The 24,791-nt window shown below is 40.5% G+C and overlaps 1 protein-coding gene across 1 annotated transcript in view; it reads left to right on the top strand.

The window, feature by feature from the left end:
* UHRF1BP1 (UHRF1 binding protein 1) overlaps positions 1-24,791 on the top strand; it is a 1,147,688-nt gene that overhangs the window by 1,002,363 nt on the left and 120,534 nt on the right. The window contains exon 19 of the mRNA XM_044076560.1: positions 8,056-8,164. Coding sequence (XP_043932495.1) covers positions 8,056-8,164 — 109 coding nt within the window. The remainder of the gene's footprint in view (positions 1-8,055; positions 8,165-24,791) is intronic.

Here is a 24,791-nt window from a genome sequence, read left to right on the forward strand (position 1 = left end):
CCACCTCCACCTTAAACGCATCCGTCACTCCCACCGCAGACCTCACCGCTGTCACACTACCCTCGTACATATCCTGTACCACTCTTACATACTTCTCTGACACTCCCGGCTTCCACATTCAATACCAAAACTCCTCTCTAGGCACCCTGTCATATGCTTTCTCTAAGTCTACAAAAACACAATGCAACTCCTTCTGACCTCTGTACTTCTCCATCAACACTCTCAGAGCAAACATCACATCTGTAGTGGTCTTTCCCAGCATGAAACCAAACTGCTGATCACTAATCATCACGTCCCTTCTTAACCTAGCTTCCTCTACTCTTTCCCATGACTTCATGCTGTGACTGATCAATTTAATCCCTCTGTAGTTACTACAGCTCTGCACATCACCCTTATTCTTAAAAATCAGCACCAAAACACCTTTCCTCCATTCCTCGGGCATCCTCTCACTTTCCAAGATTTCAATAAACAATCTGGTTAGAAACTCCACTGCCATTTCACCTAAACACCTCCATGCTTCCACAGGTATGTTATCTGGCCCAACAGCCTTTCCATTCTTCATCCTCTTCATAGCCATCCTTACGTACTCCTTGCTAATCCATTGCACTTCATGATTCACTATCCCCACATCATCCAACCTTCTCTCCCTGTCATTCATCAACCCCTCAGAGTACTCTTTCCATCTGCTCAACACACACTCCTCGCTTGTATGTTTCCCTCAGTATCCTTTATCACCTTTACCTGCTGTGCATCTTTCCTTGCTCGGTCCCTCTGTGTAGCCAATCGGTACAGGTCCTTTTCTCCCTCCTTAGTGTCCAACCTTTCATACAACTCTTCATATGCCTTATCCTTAGCCTTCGCCACCTCTCTCTTTGCCATGCACCTCATCTCCTTATACTCCTGTCTACTTTCTTCATCTCTCTGATAGTCCCACTTCTTCTTTGCCAACCTCTTTCTCTGTATACTCTCCTGTACTTATTCCACCACCATGTCTCCTTGGCGTCCTTCCTCTGTCCAGATGTCATACCAAGCACCTTTCTAGCCGTCTCCCTTACTAGCTCTGCTGTAGTTACCCAGCTATTTGGTAACTCTTCACGGCCACCCAGTACCTGTCTTAACTCTTCCCTGAACTCCACCTCACAATTACCCTTTTTCAATTTCCACCATTTGATCCTTGGTGCTGCCGTCACACTCCTCCTCCTCTTCTTGATCACCAATGTCATCTTACAAACTACCATCCTATGCTGCCTAACTACACTTTCCCCGGTCACCACTTTGCAGTCTCCAATCTCCTTCAAACTGGCCCTCCTACATAAGATATAATCCACCTGTGTGCATCTTCCTCCATTCTTGTATGTCACCCTATGCTCCTCCCTCTTGTTAAAATACATATTCACCACAGCCATGTCCATCCTTTTCGCAAAATTCACTACCATCTGACCTTCTGCATTCCTTTGTTTTAACACCATACCTACCCATCACTTCCTCATCCCCTCTATTCCCTTCACCAACATGCCCATTGAAATCTGCTCCAATCACCACTCTCTCACCCTTGGGTACAGTCATCACCACTTCATCCAACTCACTCTAAAATTTTTCTTTCTCGTCCATCACGCACACAACTTGTGGAACATATGCACTAACAACATTCATCATTACACCATCAATTTCCAGCTTCATAAACATCACTCTATCCGACACTCTTTTCACCTCCAAAACACTCCTAGCAATACTGTTCCTTCAGGATAACTCCTGTGCCATTTCTCCTCCCATCCACACCATGATAAAACAATTTGAACCCACTTCCGATACACCTAGCCTTACTCCCCTTCCATCTGGTCTCTTGCACACATAATATACCAACCTTCCTTCTGTCCATCATATCGGCTAGCTCTCTCCCTATACCAGTCATACTGCCAACATTCAAAGTTCCGACCCTCACTACCACAGTCCTAGCCTTTCTCCTCTTTTCCTGCCTTCGGCCATAATTTCCCCCTCCACTCCTCCTTCGGCCAACAGTAGCCCAATTTCCGCCAGCACCCTGTTGGCTAACAGTACTGGTGGCGGTTGTTGTTAACCCAGGCCTCGACCAATCCGGTATGTAAATATTTACTGGTGTCTGCATGAATGATTTGGACAAGTTTTACGCCAGATGCCCTTCCTGATGCAACCCTCCCCATTTATCCGGGCTTGAGACCGGCACAAAGAAATACACTGGCTTGTGCTAACCCAGTGGCTTGGTTCTATACTGTATATATTTATAAATGTTTTAAAATTGAGCTGTTGTAGAAGAGTGCAGAAAGCCAGGCCATCTCTATTGCTATACTGTGATAGTGTTTACTGCGGCCTGGACAGCCTGAGTATGGTCAGTGGCTTGGGCACCTGATGAAGCTGGTAGAGAATGCACACTGCAGCATTCCTTGTGGAGGAAAGGTGATGAAAATGTGCATGGGGGGGGGGGCTTTTAGCTCACCAAGTGTTTGGGGGTAGCCTTCATAGTAAGTGTACAGATGTTTGCAAGGTGGTGCTGAGTCCTCATGGTGACACTGATAGCATGTCTCCCTGCCCAGGGACAGGGTTAGGCTGTATATAAAATAGCTGAGATGCTGGTGAAAACACAAAGCCTCCCCCCTTATAGCCCCCACCCCATCTATGGTCAGGCATTGCCATTGGACTGGACTGAACGTTTTTGTGTGTTAGGGTTATTGTCACAGAATAAATGCATAAGTGCTGCTTATCTGTGTTCATGCATAAGGTCTCCTCTCAGTTGGAACCCTTCCTCAGCACTCAGTTACTCTAAATTGTTCCGCAGTGTTTTACCCCTCTCCAACCCTTCATGATATTTCTATTACCATTTTCCCTTATTTCAGCCACAAGTCTAGTGTCTCCTTTCACTGTTTCTAAGGTGACAACAGTCTCTTTTGACCCATTTTCCATCTTCCCTAATACTTCCCAAATCTCATCTACTATATAAACTCTTTAAATGCCTGCCTTTTCAAGAAATAAGAAGGGAAGTGCCAATGTCTGTCTCTTTCATCCCACCATCTACAGAGTGTAATTAATGCATTACAGTTATCCTATTTAATTTTCAAGTCCACTTCTGCTTTGGTCCCTGTCAAGAGTTCATGTTTGAGGTCTTCCAGCAGCTGGTTTGATCAGATTTCTCTGACAATACTCCTGTTAGGTCTTCTGCTGATCTCTCTGTTTTTCCATCATCTTTTAGAACAAAGAGAAGGGTTTGCTGGGATCCTCAGGTCATCATTTCTTGCATATAGCTTTGCAGCTGGTATCTTACTTATTTAGTTGTTGCTAGTTAAATTGCTTAATTCCTTCCATTGCGTGTTCACTCTGTAAATGTGTTTGGGTCCCCCCTCCCCCAGAACAAGAAAAGAAAGTCTGAATACTGCTGGATGCAGCAGTTTAAAACTTACTTCAGTTCCTCAACACTCTCATGACTGGAATAAAGTTGATCCATTATGTCTGGTATAAGCTGAGTAGGCCTTTTCTAGAAGTAGCCTGGAGTCTCCAACTTACAGTGCCTTTTCCCTCTGCCATATTTTTTGTTAACATCTTCTTTTCTTGTTATATTTTCATCTTCACAACTGTTGGTCTCAGCTGTTTTCTTAAAAAAAAACAAAAAACTTCATAGGACATAAACGCAATGTGCCCCTGTCTTGTCTGTTAATATGTCTAGCTATGAGATGGCAATCTAGTTGCTAATACTGGTTTTCATAAAGTTGAACAACAGAAAAAGCCACACAACAGCAAGGACTCATTCTCCAAAATTTATTCTTAGTGCTTTCGTCTCAATGACAAGACTTCATCAGGTAAAAGTATAAACTCAATTAACTTCAAATACCCATGAAGCCAGATGACATGAGCATCTCAAAGGCCTTCGACACCATTTCTCATAACCTTCTCCTCACTAAATTCTCTAATCTAAACCTATCCCACTCCTCTATCAACTGGTTTACCAGTTACCTATCAAACAGGCAACAAGCAGTCAAGTGGAAAAAAGCTATTTCTCCCGTCCTAAATACTCCCACAGGTGTGCCCAAGGTTCAATTCTGGGTCCCCTTCTGTTCAATATCTTCATAAATGACTTTCACCATGCCATCCCTAACACTAACCTCATCCAATATGCTGACGATGCAACAATAATCTGCTCTGCTACCTCTACTTCCTCACTAGCTAAATGAACCCAGGATGCCTTCTCATCTACTGAACAATGGATGGCAGACAACCATCTGGCACTCAGTGCATCCAAGACTAACCTCATGATATTTACCCCTTCTAAAGCCATCATCGTGGACAAAAATTCACTCTGTCACTAGCTAAACTAATATGGTTCTCGAAATAGTCCCCACTGCAAAGCCATTAGGAGTCCTCATTGATGATCAGCTACAGTTCGATAGCCATATACAAGTAAATATCAAAAAAACACATAAGAAACTTGGCTTACTTTATCGCCATAACCGCTACATCTCTCCTTCCACTAGGCTTGCTCTCGCTACTACCTACCTTATCCCTTCCCTCCTGTATGGTGCCTCCATCCTTATTAGTGTACAATCTTCCCTCAAGTCAAAACTCTCCTCCTGCTACTACAAAATTTCAAAATTTGAAACTGGCCATAGATCCTCTACCCATCACTGTATTCCCTACATCAACTGAAATGGCTTGAGCTACCCAATTATCTCACCTATAATCAGCTTATCCAAGCACACAATTATTTTTAGCCCCTCTCTTGCCCCTACCCATCAAATGCATCGACCTAATAGATGTCTAAGATCGAACTCCCAAAACCTAATAGAATTGCACAAACCTGCCCATCCACCAGGTAAACATCTTCTAGCCTTCTCTCTAGCACTCAACTGGAATTCTCTCCCACCTTCCATCGGTACCACTGACAGTCTCTCTGCCTTCAAAACCTTATTTCACTTATACCTAACTTCACAGTGGGAATGCTCTTGTTCTCATCCTACATAGCTTCCCCTCCTTCTCACTCTTCACAAGCTACTATACCTGTAAGTAAACTCCTATAGTTTCTATAACTCCTAGCAATAGCAGTAGGAACTATCAGGTTGTACAAGAACTGTATTTGCTTATAATGAATTTATCTTGCATTGTACCAACTGCTCCTTCTATTGCCACTACACAGCAAGTTATTACTATGTACTTTTCCAATTTCTTCCATATTTTGTTATTTTCTAATTTGTAATCTTGTAACTTCTATCGTATTTGTATTTTGCATTTAGTATTTTTTGCATTATCCTAGAGCTTTTTTCCCCAGGACTCCATTGAAAACGGGCTCTTCATGACCCAGTGGACCATCCTGGCAAACAAACTGCAATAAATAAAATAAAATAAAATTGCACATTTAAAGAGAAAAATACACAATTAATCTAAAATACATATAGTAACATACATAAAAAACTCTATTATAAACAATTCAAATAGAAAAAAGAAAGTACGGTACTTGGGCATCCAAGAGGGTATGCCCTGTTTCACTAATGGCACTAGGCAAGATGAAACTGAGAGAACAACAGGAAGAAAGGATTATGCTGGAGGATTAAGATGCTTAATGACTATAGCAATGATGCAAAACGTGTGTCAAGTTTTATAAGGAACAATTGCAAGACTCACAGCGGATGAGAATATAAAACATAGGGTTGGTGACAAACCCTGGTTTTGTTTTAAGAACAGAAGGAATCTGAAACGGATATTATGTCTTGAGAAAGCCAACAAAGGATCCACCGTAACTGCAAGATACAAAGGCACATTTCCTTGCAGAAGATGCTACGTTTGTTCATACATTGATTCTGGTAACCGCTTCATACATCTGACTACTGGAAGAAAATATATACTTGACACGTGTAGATTGTAACACCAAAAACATTATATACATTGAATGCTGTAATACATGCATTCATTTCTATGTTGGTAAAACTAGCAGACCCCGCAAGGACGGAATTTTACACCACCTAAGGGTTATAAGGCTCCAAAATAAAACCAATGCCTTAAGTCAGGATATCTCTGCTCATCCTGGCCATAAATTTTGTTTTATGGTGCTGGACATTATAAAAGAGAGAGTCCAAGAGGTGGTGATATAGTTAATAGAACTGGGATAAATGAACGAAGATGGATCGCAGACTCACAGGATGATAAAACACCAGGACTGAATGGAATGGCTCCTTTATTAAAGGGGTGGAAACTAAGAACATGAAATCCTAACTTCATTGGTTCTTTGAGATATCAGAGCACTTCTCAGTTATTTAAGTGTAGCTGTCTCTTATATTCTAGAAAATCTGAGGAAGGCATCAAGCCAAAAGTGCGTATCATACAGCTCTTATACATATATTTTTTACTGCATTTTATTTGTCACTTCTTACGAATTTTATATTTGCTGTTAAAGTTTACATCTGATTTTAGTTGTATACCATTCTATCCTTGGTTACAGAGTTTGATTTTACATCAAGCCGCATTCAGCAGTTTCTGGTGTGCTTTTCCATATAGATATACAGCTAATGGGAATTGTAACAGCAGAGAGCAAGGCTGCTGCCCTGTAGTGTAATGCTTATATTTTCATTAAGCCCTTCCATTTTCATTTATTTCTGCCTTTAGCTTTCTGTGCCAGTGTTCTGATGTCTGCTACAGCTTTGCTGACATTTCCAAGGTGATGTCTGCTGCAATACATTCTTGAAGATAGAGACATTTATTTATTTAATTTATTTATTGTACAGTTTTGATTTGTTTCAGTTCAAATACAAATATCATATCATATAATAGAAAATAAAGTTACTGTTAGCGTGTTTAACCTGTCCGGTAGTAGACAAGTCTATAAAAAAACAACAACATAGGCTCGACAAGAAGGAGAAGGAAGCATAAACCACTGCTGGTTAGTCTTTGCTAAGTAAGAACATTTCATTCATAGATAGAATTCAGATAGGGTGGGGCATTAACTAATAAAGAAAATGAGTTGTACTGAAGAAAGGCGCATAGACGTTTGTGAAAGAAGTGAAGAAGACTTTAGGTAGTGATGAGAATGTCGGCAGCTGTGGGGATAAACTGTTATGTGGCTGCGCAGAAAGCTGAAGTGCATTAGTATTGCTCCTTTTTACCAAGCTTTCTCCACATTTTCCCAGTGGGACTGTTGTTTCTGTGTTATTTTTGCCCTTCGCAGCCTTTGATTTCATCAGGACTGCATCCTTGATGGCAGACCTGTAGTGGAGAACTGTGACAGATATTGGGGGTGTTCACAGTTGACGTTCAGGGTGGGGGTGACTGCAATAAGACAGCTGTTGGCTGTGCAGTGAAATCCATAATTTAAAAGTGGTTCACTTGTATGGTGATATAGTTTCTAAGGTGCGACATTCTGATAAAAAGTCTTCTCAGATGCCTCATTTTACAGCACATACATAAGTAACTTTTTTCCTCATTGTTGGTTTGTTTTCACCAGCTGATGGTCAGTCTCTTCAGGCTGAACAAAAGATGTGGGAACTAAGAAATTTTGAAGTGCTGTCATGTATACATCCTCAATGCCTGTGGCATGATTTATACTCGGATACTCCTTTTAATTCTAACTTTTCTCTAAAAGGCAGTCCTGTTTAGCAGTTCCTCATTCCCTTTGCCATGAAGTGGGCAAGTCGGCACTGAACATTCACTCCCACCTCTTCCCACTTTGTTGTCAGTTCATCCAGTGTCAGACATGATACTTAAGCTTGGGTATCTGGTGACAGAGTCAGGACTTTATTCATGTCATAGAATTTGCCTGGGATTGTCTTTTTTTTTTTTTTTTTTTTTTTTTTAAACTAACTTCGCATTATAGCTTCCTGGCCAAACACACTTGCCTTCTGCCACGACACTGTAAAAGAATCTGGAAAATAGTTTGCATGAAAATCGGTGTTATAAGTGTCTCAGCTGCCTTATGTTTATGAGGGTGCAGAAGTTGAAAACCATGTGCAAAAGATAAGCCTTATATTTACAGCTTATAAGGGAAGGACATAAAAGTAAAAAAAAAAAAAAAAAAACTGTGTAACTGCTTTTATTTCTTTACAGGATGACGGCCCAAGAGTTTACCCCACATCCCCTGGTCCTGTTCCTGTCACATTTGCAGTGGATCGACTGACTATGCAGCGTATAGATGATGGAACGTTTTGCATTAAAGGTTGGTACTACTGTTTCTCATTGCTACTGGTGGGGGTTCAATTAAAAAATCAAAATATTCTAAGTAAAATCTGTGTGCCTGGGTTGCTTTCTTTGTGTTGTTTTGATTGTATCATCATCTGCAACAGGTTTAAAAATAGAAAAATAAAATGAAAACGAACCAGCAAGCTGAATGAATAAGTCCTTCGATAATACACCAAACACACACTTTATTCACATAAATATATGCACAGTAATCTGCACGCACTTTCGTTTAAGCTCTGTTAAACTTCCTCAGGCAATTCAAAAAACATTACATCACATCCTTTTATGTGCATGCTAATTACTTCATTAGACCCCTTATTAATTATGCCCACTATCCTGCTTATTAAAACTATTACAAGTATTAAACTAAAAAATCATTTGAACAGATACGATACATATAGCAATAAAAAAGCCAAATACATAAATCTAAAGTGCTCATGAAGACAACTGTCATTGAAAGGGACTTCAGAATATATTAAAAAGTATATTAAAAATTATACTAAAAATGTACTAGCAAATATTAAAACCACTTGATTTAGAAATTAATAAATAAATACATATAATATGTTACAAAATTATTTATGAATGAATACGTGTATGTGTATATAAATATATTCTCATTCATTCCAGGCCAGATATCAGTTTGTGTTCTTATTTGTCACTTGAATTCTTTGAGTTCTAAGTGCAAGCTCCAGGGTCTCTTATCTTTCATTTCAACATGGTCTATAGCCATGAAAGAAAATTTATACTCACCAGTGTGTATCAGAGATATAATGGTTAATAATTGGACCATTCTATTAGACGATCCCCACTGTAGAAACCATATTAGTGAGAAACCTAGAATAGTCTATAGAAAAGGTAAAAGTTTTAAGGAAATCTTAAAATATACAAACTACTCCCCCATTCATGGTAACAAAGGTATGTTTAAATGTGGCGCTTGTCATTAGTGCCACAAAATAAAAATGGGTGAATCCTTTTACCTTACGAAAAGAAAATTTTATTTACATAGTAAATATAACTGTAAATCCAAAGCTGTTGTATACTTAGCTACATGTAATTCTTGCTCAATGATCTATATAGGGAAAACAGAGACAGCTAGTCCAAAGAATATATGAGCATGAATATGCTATAAAGAAAAATAAATTAAATGCATTAGCAAAACACATTAGGGAGTATAACGATCACCAGTTTTCTTTCATGGCTATAGACCATGTTAAAATGGAAGATGAGACCCTGGGGATTACACTTAGAACTCTAAGAATTGAAGTGGCAAATAAGAACTCAAGGTGATATTTGGCCCGGAATTAATGAGCGTAGCTCAATAGTCCCAGTATTAAAATTAAAAGCATTACAAAGAAATAAAATTGTGTGATCTATACTATACTACATATATCACTTTTGATTTTGAAGCTTATATTACAAATTTCCTGTATAAAAAATGGAATGTACATATATAAATGCATGTATATATATATATATATATATATATATATATATATATATATTTTTTTTTACATATATTTATATACACATACATGTATTTATTCATAAATAAGTTTGTAACATGTTATATGTATTTATTTATTTGTTTCTAAATCAAGTGGTTTTAATATTTGCTAGTACATTTTTAGTATAATTTTGAATATACTTTTTAATATATTCTGAAGTCCCTTTCAGTGACAGTTGTATTCATGAGCACTTTAGATTTATGTATTTGGCTTTTTTATTGCTATATGTATCTTGTCTGTTCAAGTGATTTTTTTAGTTTAATACTTGTAATAGTTTTAATAAGCAGGATAGTGGGCATAATTAATAAGGGGTCTAATGAAGTAATTAGCATGCACATAAAAGGATATGATGTAATGTTTTTTGAATTGCCTGAGGAAGTTTAACAGAGCTTAAACGAAAGTGCTTACGGATTGCTGTGCATATATTTATGTGAATAAAGTGTGTGTTTGGTGCATTATCGAAGGACTTATTCATTCGGCTTGCTGGTTCCTGGTTCGTTTTTGTTTTGTACTCTACAGTTGGTTTTATGTATTTTTTCCATCAAAAAAAAAAAAAATGAAATGAGGCAGATTCAAAAAGCAAGATTTATACCGCAAGACTCGGTATGCTAAACTCTTGATCTTGCATTTTTTCTGCCATTACTGTTCTTCAGCCGCAGGTGAAACTGGAAGTGATACTGTTTTCCAGGGCGCATAGTTAGGAACTCAACAGTAGTGAAGTAGAAGCAGTTGTTGCTAATGATGCTACCTTACAGTCATTTCGATTCAGTTACGTCCCCACTGTCTGATTAATAAGTGACATTGACCTGAACCCCTCACTTCATGTTTTGTCTACGAATATTAATGTGTCATCTGCAGAGGAAAGCTGAAATGGTTTACTGAGTGACAGATATTAAAATGTCATCTACTGATAAGAAGACACAGTGATTATATCTGCTATCCTGAAATCCACCGACACCAAAATAATGGAAGGAAACCGACTTCTAGAAGTTTATTTGTTCTTTTTATTATTTTATGTTCTTTTGTCGATGGATGGATAAGTAGTTGGATAGATAGCTAAACAGACAGACAGAAAGACAGACATATATGTACACACAGAAACACTCATATATGTATCTGTTAAGTATGTGTATGTTTGTCTGTATATGCACAGACACCAGGTGTTTTGTGTGTGTGTGTGTGTGTGTGTGTGTGTGTGTGTGTGTGTGTGTGTGTGTGTGTGTGTGTGTGTGTGTGTGTATACACAAGACATTTCTTTATTTCAAATAAGAATGTGTACTCGTACAGCATGGTTTAATAAAAGAGATTTAAAAGAACAAGGAAAGAGACTGACTTGTTGCAAGCATTTGGTCACACAGACTGATGGATGTTTGGGACAGCCTAAAGAAATAGTGAGAATTTCTAAATGCTTTGGAAGACAGGCTGTTGAAGACATGAAATTTCTCTGCCAGTTTTTTTGATTTGTGTAGTTATAAGGAAGTTGCACCTATGTTGGTAGATGCCACAAATATATATATTTATTTTATTTATATAACATTTGTTGACAAAGAAAGTCCGACTAGGACAGAGCCTAAAGTCGATACAAGCTTGTAAGTTGTCATAGGTTCATAAGTATATATTAGGCTAATGACCACAAGGGTCATTATAAGCCTATCTTCACAGCCCATCCCAGTTGTGTCCCTATGTATCAGGAGTGTTTATTTTGAGAGGTATGTTATGTAGGAAGTTTCTAAAGGTTATGTGGGGGTAGTATGTTTGTTTGGGTGTAGTTACTGTCTGTCTCTCAGAAATATGGGGGCCAGACCTCAGGTGAATTTTAAGTTTCCCATCCATTGGTCAAAGTTACAGTTAAATATGGTTAGGGATGGACTCTGCTTCACATGGAGCCTGTTCCAGAGCAGTGGGGGGGGGGGGGGGTCCTCGGAGATGCATGTCTTATTTATGCCACAAGCAAAATTTAAGTCTTGGATCTGGTGGTCCTGATGCTGTTCATTTTGTGAATGTTCAAAAGGTCCATCAGAGCTGGAACCAAGGATAGCTTGTGTGCAAGGCAGAGATCGCCTTTCAATAACCTGTAGGAGACTGAGTATAGGGATAGGGCTTTAAGGCAATCCATATAGGACAATGTGTTTGTACCCAAGATTCTGCTGGTAGGGAATATTTGTGGGCATTCCAACTGTTACATATGTTTAGTCATGGGCATGCCAAAAAGGGCATTGTACTCAGTGATGGGTCTGTAAGGGCCAAATAAATTGGCAGTATGACTTACTTGGAACTGGATGCCAACCCTTTACTTATAAGTTGGGCAGCATAGAATGATTTTCTTACTACCTTGATCCCTGACTACCAGGTCAACTTTTAGGGGTGTGTTATCAATGGAGTGATTAGCCTGGGTTGTCATTTTCCAAAAAGGCACTATAATGCATTTCTTGGCATTGAAAGTTAATCTGTGACTTTAGCACCAGCCATTTGTCTGTGTTAGATCCACTTGTAAGATGTTTGTGTCATGGGGGGACTCTGTAATCTCTCCTAAATTGCAGTCATTTGTGAAATTGGTCAGCCAAAAGGCTGTTGACATTAGCCTTTACCTCTGAGAAGTAGATGCGGTCCTAGCACAAAGCCGTGAGGTACCCTGCTGGTGATGGTCTGTTAGTGGAGCTGGTCTCACCAGTACTGCCTTTGTGGATCCTGTCTGTGAGCCAGCCGGCAATCCAGCAAGTTATGTAGGAGTTTATGCCCAGTTCAGTGAGTTTGTCAACTATAGCTGAGTGGGATATTGTATTGAATGCCTTGGTCAGATCCAGGTAGGTGGTATGCACCATTTTCACCTCATTCATTGCCATGGTGACCTTCTCAAATAAGTTCACCAGGTCTGGTAGGCATGACCTTCCCCTGACAAAGCCAAACTGGATTGGGTCCAGTGTCTGAAGGTTATCTATGTCTTTGTTGATCATTTCCATGATAATTCATTCCATAGATTTGCATTTTAGACTAGTCAGACTAATAGGTCTGTATTTTCTTGGGTTGGTTGATGGTCCACCATTGTGAAGTGGGATAACTGTTGCAGTCCTCCATTCTCATGGCACAAAGCCTGTTTTGAGGCTTTAGTTGAAAAATGACCCAAGTGGTCTTGATATGTCCTGTTTCAAGCTATTTAGGAGACATCCTGTGATATAGTCAAGGCCGACTGAGGCTGTGTTTTGGCTTTAGCTAGCACCACCAGGATCTGCTCCCTGTTATTAGTTGGGGGGTTATGCTAGTAGGTATTTCATGGGAGAAGGAGTGGGGGTGAAGTTTGAGCTCAATTTGGCAGTTCACAGATTTCTTATGTCAGTTTGCCCAGAGAAGGTGGCAGAGTTGACCACCAGTTCTGCACACTGCTGTGTGCTGCCTTTGAGGTTACAGACATAGCTATAGAAGTCTTTGTGGTTGTCTTCAGCCTGTGAGGCTGTCTTGACCTCATAATTGGCCTCGTTAGACTTAATTAGGCCTCCTAGTTTCCTATTTAGTGTAATTAGAGTGCTCTTATCATTATGGGATTGCTTTTCCTGATTTTAGTCATGACATTTTTCATTTTGGTATATGCCCTGTTTTTAGAGTTTGTTTTGGGCTTACTTCTGGTTGGTACAGCAGTCTGTACACAGCCGTTTATGTGGTTGTACAGGGTCTTTGTGTACGATTACACATAGGTTGCTGTGAACTCAGTTGAGAAGGGGGCATTGTATTTTGACAGACTATTGCTTAATGGGATGTACTTTGCTTTGGAATAGTTCCTATCTGTTAAAGGCCTTGCTGGGGTTACCAAGCTGATTTTTATTTCAAAAGAGACAGCTTTGTGGTCTGACCTCACCAGTGAGGACGTGATACTGGAATGTGTGTGGTGCTCTCCCACATTGGTGAGTACTAGGTCCAATATTTTTGAACTTCTGGTGGCTGTACGCACTATCTGGTTAAGGGTATTTGTGATAAAGTCCAGGAATCATTGTACCTGTGAGTCAGAGGCAGTGTGTTTCCCAATCTGTAGAGGGGTAGATTAGGGTATTTGGTTTAATGGTGAATGTCTCCAGTCGGTCTAGATATGAGCTATTGGATTCTTGGGACATAGAGGGTAACCAGTAGCTTGCTAGGATATGGTATGGTATGGGACTTTGTCTGTGGTGATTTGCATGTGGATAAATGTCAGGGCATTGTCCTGTTTATCCAACCTAGACGTACACTTGTTGCTAATGCTGATTGAAACTGTTCAACCTTTTGTCCCTGTCTGTGCAGCTGATGCTCTAAATGTGTGGAAGGCACTGAAGCCTTGCACTCCCAGAGTACTTCCTGTAGATTGAAACCATGTCTTAGTAATGGCACAGATGGCTATATTCTCCAGAGTGAGAAAAGTTTGTAGGGTGTGGAGTTTCTTGAGCAGTAAAACGTAAGTTTTTTGGGGGTTTTATTTGGTATGTTGGTAGATTAGTCAGTTTGGCATTGCCTAAAAAAGGCCCTAAGGGGGTGGATAATGTTTTAACCAATATTTGGAAGCCTGGGGGGACTGGTACAAGCCATCCTTTGCAAAGCAACATGGTTTGTTAACCATGTCCTCCCATGCTGACAGATTACATGGTTTGTTAACCATGTCCTCCCATGCTGACAGATTACATGGTTTGTTAACCATGTCCTCCCATGCTGACAGATTACATGGTTTGTTAACCATGTCCTCCCATGCTGACAGATTACATGGTTTGTTAACCATGTCCTCCCATGCTGACAGATTACATGGTTTGTTAACCATGTCCTCCCATGCTGACAGGTTACATGGTTTGTTAACCATGTCCTCCCATGCTGACAGATTACATGGTTTGTTAACCATGTCCTCCCATGCTGACAGATTACATGGTTTGTTAACCATGTCCTCCCATGCTGACAGATTACATGGTTTGTTAACCATGTCCTCCCATGCTGACAGATTACATGGTTTGTTAACCATGTCCTCCCATGCTGACAGATTACATGGTTTGTTAACCATGTCCTCACATGCTGACAGATTACATGGTTTGTTAACCATGTCCTCACATGCTGACAGATTACATGGTTTGTTAACCATGTCCTCCCATGCTGACAGATTACATGGTTTGTTAACCATGTCCTCCCATGCTGACAGATTACATGGTTTGTTAACCATGTCCTCCCATGCTGACAGATTACATGGTTTGTTAACCATGTCCTCCCATGCTGACAGATTACATGGTTTGTTAACCATGTCCTCCCATGCTGACAGATTACATGGTTTGTTAACCATGTCCTCCCATGCTGACAGATTACATGGTTTGTTAACCATGTCCTCCCATGCTGACAGATTACATGGTTTGTTAACCATGTCCTCCCATGCTGACAGATTACATGGTTTGTTAACCATGTCCTCCCATGCTGACAGATTACATGGTTTGTTAACCATGTCCTCCCATGCTGACAGATTACATGGTTTGTTAACCATGTCCTCCCATGCTGACAGATTACATGGTTTGTTAACCATGTCCTCCCATGCTGACAGATTACATGGTTTGTTAACCATGTCCTCCCATGCTGACAGATTACATGGTTTGTTAACCATGTCCTCCCATGCTGACAGATTACATGGTTTGTTAACATGTCCTCCCATGCTGACAGATTACATGGTTTGTTAACATGTCCTCCCATGCTGACAGATTGCATGGTTTGTTAACCATGTCCTCCCATGCTGACAGATTGCATGGTTTGTTAACCATGTCCTCCCATGCTGACAGATTACATGGTTTGCTAACCATGTCCTCCCATGCTGACAGATTACATGGTTTGTTAACCATGTCCTCCCATGCTGACAGATTACATGGTTTGTTAACCATGTCCTCCCATGCTGACAGATTACATGGTTTGTTAACCATGTCCTCCCATGCTGACAGATTACATGGTTTGTTAACCATGTCCTCCCATGCTGACAGATTACATGGTTTGTTAACCATGTCCTCCCATGCTGACAGATTACATGGTTTGTTAACCATGTCCTCCCATGCTGACAGATTACATGGTTTGTTAACCATGTCCTCCCATGCTGACAGATTACATGGTTTGTTAACCATGTCCTCCCATGCTGACAGATTACATGGTTTGTTAACCATGTCCTCCCATGCTGACAGATTACATGGTTTGTTAACCATGTCCTCCTATGCTGACAGATTACATGGTTTGTTAACCATGTCCTCCCATGCTGACAGATTACATGGTTTGTTAACCATGTCCTCCCATGCTGACAGGTTACATGGTTTGTTAACCATGTCCTCCCATGCTGACAGGTTACATGGTTTGTTAACCATGTCCTCCCATGCTGACAGGTTACATGGTTTGTTAACCATGTCCTCCCATGCTGACAGGTTACATGGTTTGTTAACCATGTCCTCCTATGCTGACAGATTACATGGTTTGTTAACCATGTCCTCCTATGCTGACAGATTACATGGTTTGTTAACCATGTCCTCCTATGCTGACAGATTACATGGTTTGTTAACCATGTCCTCCCATGCTGACAGATTACATGGTTTGTTAACCATGTCCTCCTATGCTGACAGATTACATGGTTTGTTAACCATGTCCTCCTATGTTGTCAGATTACATGGTTTGTTAACCATGTCCTCCTATGCTGACAGATTACATGGTTTGTTAACCATGTCCTCCTATGCTGACAGATTACATGGTTTGTTAACCATGTCCTCCTATGCTGACAGATTACATGGTTTGTTAACCATGTCCTCCTATGCTGACAGATTACATGGTTTGTTAACCATGTCCTCCCATGCTGACAGGTTACATGGTTTGTTAACCATGTCCTCCCATGCTGACAGGTTACATGGTTTGTTAACCATGTCCTCCTATGCTGACAGGTTACATGGTTTGTTAACCATGTCCTCCTATGCTGACAGATTACATGGTTTGTTAACCATGTCCTCCCATGCTGACAGGTTACATGGTTTGTTAACCATGTCCTCCCATGCTGACAGATTACATGGTTTGTTAACCATGTCCTCCCATGCTGACAGATTACATGGTTTGTTAACCATGTCCTCCTATGCTGACAGATTACATGGTTTGTTAACCATGTCCTCCCATGCTGACAGATTACATGGTTTGTTAACCATGTCCTCCCATGCTGACAGATTACATGGTTTGTTAACCATGTCCTCCCATGCTGACAGATTACATGGTTTGTTAACCATGTCCTCCCATGCTGACAGATTACATGGTTTGTTAACCATGTCCTCCCATGCTGACAGATTACATGGTTTGTTAACCATGTCCTCCCATGCTGACAGATTACATGGTTTGTTAACCATGTCCTCCCATGCTGACAGATTACATGGTTTGTTAACCATGTCCTCCCATGCTGACAGATTACATGGTTTGTTAACCATGTCCTCCCATGCTGACAGATTACATGGTTTGTTAACCATGTCCTCCCATGCTGACAGATTACATGGTTTGTTAACCATGTCCTCCCATGCTGACAGATTACATGGTTTGTTAACCATGTCCTCCCATGCTGACAGGTTACATGGTTTGTTAACCATGCCCTCCCATGCTGACAGATTACATGGTTTGTTAACCATGTCCTCCCATGCTGACAGATTACATGGTTTGTTAACCATGTCCTCCCATGCTGACAGATTACATGGTTTGTTAACCATGTCCTCCCATGCTGACAGATTACATGGTTTGTTAACCATGTCCTCCCATGCTGACAGATTACATGGTTTGTTAACCATGTCCTCCCATGCTGACAGGTTACATGGTTTGTTAACCATGTCCTCCCATGCTGACAGGTTACATGGTTTGTTAACCATGTCCTCCCATGCTGACAGATTACATGGTTTGTTAACCATGTCCTCCCATGCTGACAGGTTACATGGTTTGTTAACCATGTCCTCCCATGCTGACAGGTTACATGGTTTGTTAACCATGTCCTCCCATGCTGACAGGTTACATGGTTTGTTAACCATGTCCTCCCATGCTGACAGATTACATGGTTTGTTAACCATGTCCTCCCATGCTGACAGATTACATGGTTTGTTAACCATGTCCTCCCATGCTGACAGATTACATGGTTTGTTAACCATGTCCTCCCATGCTGACAGATTACATGGTTTGTTAACCATGTCCTCCCATGCTGACAGATTACATGGTTTGTTAACCATGTCCTCCCATGCTGACAGATTACATGGTTTGTTAACCATGTCCTCCCATGCTGACAGATTACATGGTTTGTTAACCATGTCCTCCCATGCTGACAGATTACATGGTTTGTTAACCATGTCCTCCCATGCTGACAGATTACATGGTTTGTTAACCATGTCCTCCCATGCTGACAGATTACATGGTTTGTTAACCATGTCCTCCCATGCTGACAGATTACATGGTTTGTTAACCATGTCCTCCCATGCTGACAGATTACATGGTTTGTTAACCATGTCCTCCCATGCTGACAGATTACATGGTTTGTTAACCATGTCCTCCCATGCTGACAGATTACATGGTTTGTTAACCATGTCCTCCCATGCTGACCGATTACATGGTTTGTTAACCATGTCCTCCCATGCTGACAGATTACATGGTTTGTTAACCATGTCCTCCCATGCTGACAGATTACATGGTTTGTTAACCATGTTCTCCCATGCTGACAGATTACATGGTTTGTTAACCATGTCCTCCCATGCTGACAGATTACATGGTTTGTTAACCATGTCCTCCCATGCTGACAGATTACATGGTTTGTTAACCATGTCCTCCCATGCTGACAGATTACATGGTTTGTTAACCATGTCCTCCCATGCTGACAGATTACATGGTTTGTTAACCATGTCCTCCCATGCTGACAGATTACATGGTTTGTTAACCATGTCCTCCCATGCTGACAGATTACATGGTTTGTTAACCATGTCCTCCCATGCTGACAGGTTACATGGTTTGTTAACCATGTCCTCCCATGCTGACAGATTACATGGTTTGTTAACCATGTCCTCCCATGCTGACAGATTACATGGTTTGTTAACCATGTCCTCCCATGCTGACAGATTACATGGTTTGTTAACCATGTCCTCCCATGCTGACAGGTTACATGGTTTGTTAACCATGTCCTCCCATGCTGACAGGTTACATGGTTTGTTAACCATGTCCTCCCATGCTGACAGGTTACATGGTTTGTTAACCATGTCCTCCCATGCTGACAGGTTACATGGTTTGTTAACCATGTCCTCCCATGCTGACAGATTACATGGTTTGTTAACCATGTCCTCCCATGCTGACAGATTACATGGTTTGTTAACCATGTCCTCCCATGCTGACAGGTTACATGGTTTGTTAACCATGTCCTCCCATGCTGACAGATTACATGGTTTGTTAACCATGTCCTCCCATGCTGACAGATTACATGGTTTGTTAACCATGTCCTCCCATGCTGACAGATTTTGAATCCTCCTGGAAAGACACCAGAAAGTAAACCAGTTATTGAAGTCAGCCACCTTTTGTTCGTACTGTGGAATCATTCTTGGTGAAGTAGGATGTAAGATGCTGCTCAGTGTGTGGCACATACCTGCCTGAGACACATATTCAGAGATCAATAATGTCTCTCTTCAGATAGTTCGGGGGGGGGGGTGCGTCTCGGGTCATCAGTGCCCACATGGACTATGATGGAATCGTACTGGTACCTGTGATGTAGTGATTTAAGTGCATGCATAACATGGTGGATCCTGGCCCCAGATAAGCAACTAGCCATTTTGTTCCTTTGTTCATTCTGGTGAGTGTGGCATCTGTGTGCCATATAATGGAGTCCCCTATTTATTTTGCATTTGTTTACCGGGGATGTCTGACTGGGCCAGTGGCCCTTTTTCAGCGGAGATATGGGAGAAAAGCTCCATTACAAAAACATGTTACAGCCAATACAAGAAATTGATAACACTCAAGAATATATAACTTTGGTAAATATAAGTACTAAATAGTTTATACATAAACAATAGAAAGTGAGAGAGAAATATAAAGTGAAAAAAAAGGTAACAAATAAACCAGCATGAAATAGCTTGTGCCCTCCTAGAGAAATGAGTGATCGTTGTAGATCAGTATCATTGTTTTGGTGCTAAATATTTATGATACATGAATGGTATATGAACAGAAATGTGTAGTGTTACTTGTTCTAAACAGTGATAGCGAAGGCAATATTGAGGTTAAGTACAAGGAGGAGGAATATGGTGAAACTATAGGAAGCTTGAGATATGTAGATAAAAACAGGAGCAGCAACCTGCCAGCAGATTACCCAAATGTAATGACTGCAACAATGAATACACTCGAACATCTACATTTATGGTACGTGTACACAACTGTACCGTTGGATGTTAGAATTTAGTAAGGGAAGAGGTATTTGGTTGAAAGAATAAGGAAGGATGAATGATCAGCCTGGGTTAGCGTAGGAGCAAAGCCAGTTTTGGTTAGGTGTTCCTTAAGCAGTAATTTAAATTTGGACGTGTTGCTGTTTAGTATTGTCTGAGGCATGGAATTCCAGGACTTAGATATTTGGTGGGAGTGTAGAGAGTTACCTAACAGTTATTAGATTTAGCTACTTTGAGTAGTAGTTTGTTGGAGGATCTTAGTGGCCTGCCATTTGAGTAGGGCTCCACTAAGCTCTTGAATGCTGGATAGTGGAAGATGGAATGAATGAAAGTTAGTTGGTTGAAGGATAGGAGATTGGGTAGTTCGGTCCAGTTTAGTTTATGAAGTGCTGTTCAGTGATGTCATCAGTAAGGGAGGTTAGTAGCGAATCTTGTGATTTTCTTACAGAAGAATTCCAGTTTGTTTAAATCTGATTTTCTGAGATTAGTGAATATTGGTGAGGCACATAGAAGGGTAGAGTGTAGATGAGTCCAAGCTGTGGAATGTCTAGTAGCCTCTGTTAGGTAAGGCTTGACTCTGTATAGTGAGCTTAGCTTAATGTGGATGTTTTTTTAATAGAGCAAGGTGTTTGTCAAATTTTAGGTTGTCAGTTGTAACTCCAAGGAGTTTGGTGTGCTGGGCAGGTTCAATTTTAGTTTTATTGGCTGAGTAGATGGTGAAGGGGGGAAGGTTATCAGGAACTTTGCTATTTGGGAATAGCATAAGCTTTTTTTTATTTGGACTGAGTATGAGTTGAAAGTGTGAGAGGTATTTTTCATTGTCTTGGAAAAATTGTTGGGTTGTTTGTAGGAGTTCTGATAGGGAGGCAGCTAACATATGATGGAGGAGTAGTTTGCGTATTGAATGATGTTTACATGTGCTGAGTGGCTGTGTTGAGCCTGTTGGTGAATATGGTGAAGAGCAATGGACTGAGAATTGAGCTTTGGGGACTCCTACTGAGACTGGTAATAGTGTGGAGACTTAATTTTGCCACTTAACTGCCTGTTGGTGGTAAGTTAAATAGCTGAGAAACCAGAAGAGGGCTGGTTGGGTTAGGTTTAAGAAAGCTCACTCATTTAGTAGCTTTTGGTGGGATACAGTATGAAAGGCCTTTGACATATCAAGAAAGATAGATAAGCCGAGTTGGTTTTCATTTCTAAGCTGGATGAGTTTGTAAAACTGACAAGGGCAGTGGTTGTACTGTATTTAGGTCTGAAGCCATGTAAAAATGCAGATAGGAGATTATTGCTTTGTGGATAGTTGAGTTGACTGTGTATGCATTTTTCAAGAATCTTGGCTATGGTAAGAGTCCTGGGTACTGTGTTGGCTTACCTTATCGGTATTGCTTTTGGGCTTCACTTTGGTGTAGGCGTATGTCATATTTTGTATTGCTTTGATGAGTGCTTTAGAGATTGCATTGGAGAGCTGTTGCTATGAGTTTAGGAAGGTTGCCATTCAGTGCCTCAGCATACGTTGGTCTACGTGTGTGGTGAACACTATGTGTGGTGGATGTAGTGTGTGTGTGTTCTTGGCAACCTTTTTTGTATGTGAGATTTTGCCTTCAGTGAAATTGTGTATGTGCATCTCTTGCATACTGTTTTTCTTTAAGGATTAAATGGTTGTCTGTGAACATGGCAAAACTGCTACTTTGTATTCTTTTGCAGAGGGAGCCCTGCACACCCCCCATAAAGTAGAAAGCAGCATCAAAAACTCATGTAGACCAAGTGTGTGTGTTTGCACATCACTGGGAAAGGGTGTAGCCCCCCCCCCAAAAAAAAAAAAATTACTGTAGCCTTAGAAAGTTGCCGATTTCTAACAGGACTGATTGCCACACATCAAGGACGGGTCTATATTAGATGCACGAAAAGACATTATCGCGAACGCTCAAATGAGCGAAAATGCCGGGAATTGAAACCGTGATTTTGGGGTCTTGTTACAGTGAGGAGTGGGATATTTGCCCTTTCCTTACTGTAGTGTGACCTCGGAGTTAGAATATATATTTAGTGGAGGGGGGGGGGTGCAGCTGCCCACAGTAGCAATTTCGATTACTGGCATTTTCACTCATGTGAGCGTTCGCGGTAAAGTCTTTTCGATTTTATAATATAGACCCGTCAAGGACACACATGGAAGCCCTGGATGGAGTGTAATGGTGCTGCTAGTCATATGCAGAACTGGTTGATGACATCATTAAGTATTCAGGAGGTGCTGCTAGTCATATGTAAAACTGGCTGATGACATCATTAAGTATTCAGGAGGTGCTGCTAGTCATATGTAAAACTGGCTGATGACATCATTAAGTATTCAGAAGGTGCTACTAGTCATACGCAGAAGTGACTGATGACATTAAGTATTCAGGATCTCTTTATGTTGAAATGTTATATAGCTTAGTTTTCAAAAATGTATTTGTTTTCATACAGGTACTGCTTTAAAGGAAATATGTAAAGCAAAATATGTAGCTTGCACCCATCTCTTGTACCTTACTGTGCCATGGCAAGTCTTTTAGTGACATTCGTTAACACTTTCTGCAAAAGTTAAGTTTATTGCATAGCCACTACACATGTTCTAACAGATGGCTACTTTGCCTTACAATATTGTATAGATTATTATCGACTTGATGTCTAACATGCAGAGAATCACAACTCAACAAATTACTGTTACAGTTGGTGAAAGCTGCTGAAAAAAGCACCATAGGATACTCTAATATAGATGTACATTTCCTGTCATTAATGATGTGAACAGTTGTATCTCACCTGATAAACACTGGCTACATTAGTGGTGCCAGGAGCTCATTTGGGAGGTTTGCACTGGTATTATTGCACCCACAGATACTGGTGAACTGAGGGGAACTTAGAGGAATATAGTAAATACTTTATATGAAACAGTGTCCCACCTAATTATTCCATACCCTGTATATGACAGTGTCCCTGGTAGGAGTTACATACCCTCTACGTAAGGCTCCCGATTGTCCTGATTTGTCTGGGGCATTGTGATTTAAATGATAGCTCTGTACACTGTCACGTTTTCCAGGTTTACATACTACCAGTCCCAAATGCCCATTCCTGCGTCCGGTTTACTATCATAACCTTGAAGTGCACTTGTTCGTTTATTCACGTCACCGAAGTAAAAATGATTTCATGTCCCCATATCGAACCATGTTAAAACCGATGGTTCAAAATTCGTTGTTAGGGAAATGTGGCTATTAGATTTTGTGTGCCGTTCAGTGTTTAGTGATGCAGGTTCGCTACGTTTCCATTTGAGTTTTAGCCCCTTTGAAACTGTACTTCACTGTGCCACCAGTCAATGAAGTGCACTTCTAGGTTATGATAGTAAACCCCTGCATCCATTCCCTGTACATAAGCTATGGCTGACACTTAGAATGACAGCTGATCCACCCATTGTTTTTTGATTTGTTTTGTTTTTTGGTCGAACTGATTCTGGATAATGTACATATAACCATTTTTATTTACACATTCTCTTCCTTTCAGGACCTCTAAAGGCAACATCTGTTACTTCCTGTTAGATTCTGTGGTCATGGAACTGACTGTAGTATCTTACAGAGATAGTAGGATCTATTGTCCATACATGTTTTTCTCAAGCACATTTTTCTTCCCATGTTTGCCCTTGTAGGGAATTCCTTGCCCTTGCCACTGCTTTACTGTAGCAGTATTTCATTCTTTGCCCCCCATTAGTAATGATTACACCTTAGTACAGTACCTTGCCACTGCCTTACTGTAGCGGTATTTCATTCTTTGCCCCCATTAGTAATGATTACAACTTAGTACAGTATATCCTTTTTTAGAGTACTCCCTCCATCAGTCTGTATTCTTGAACATTCTATTAAGTAATTGTATTTCTTGGTTTTGCAGATCACCAGTGAAACACATCACCCCCTTTTTTGGTTCGGCCTTCATACCCCAGATCCAGCTGAGTAATTTAATTTACTTCTACTGCTCACTGAAAGCATGGCTCTTGAGGCAGAACTCTAGATAGAAGTCGAAACAGTGAACCACTGGAATGTCTGGTTTTATCAATGTCTGTTGTAGCTAGCAGCTGCTGGGTTGCATGAAATATCCTTTCATACTGACAGTGGGAGTTGCATATCTTGTTCTCTATTCCATGACCGTGTCCATCACTGTCAGCATGTACCGCCTCCACACATACACATGCTACGATATGTGTCATGCTGTACTTTACTAGGTCTTTTGGTAACTTGATGGTCATTCCTGTATTAGGATGAAGGTTCAATGGTAAAAATAAAATAAATAAAATAAAATGTTGCCAGATATTGGTATGGAAGCTAAGATTGTGTCTGATCTGGGGATGTCCAGCTCCACTTGGTGTATGAAGACTAATGTCTGTCTATGGCTCAGTCGCATATTTCGTACACTGCATCAGAGATTGTTATAAAGAAAATTGTTCATCACCTTTACTTCTTTTTATCTATTTTTGATTCATTCTGACAGTGATACCAACTTAGAAGTCAATGGCCAAAATACAGCTTAATATAGTACTTTCCTTTGGCTCAACCTATGGCTGAAAAGGGGCCAGTTTTGGACTGGATGGTCCCCTACCTGGTGAATACAAACTAAGTAAATAAATGTGTGCTCACCACATTGGTAAAAGAGTGGGTGGTTGTGTGTTTGGAAGGAGTTCTTAGATGAGGAC

This window comes from Protopterus annectens, chromosome 7.part0 (assembly GCF_019279795.1).
Source record: "Protopterus annectens isolate FY-2018-M chromosome 7.part0, PAN1.0, whole genome shotgun sequence".
NCBI lineage: Eukaryota > Metazoa > Chordata > Ceratodontiformes > Protopteridae > Protopterus > Protopterus annectens.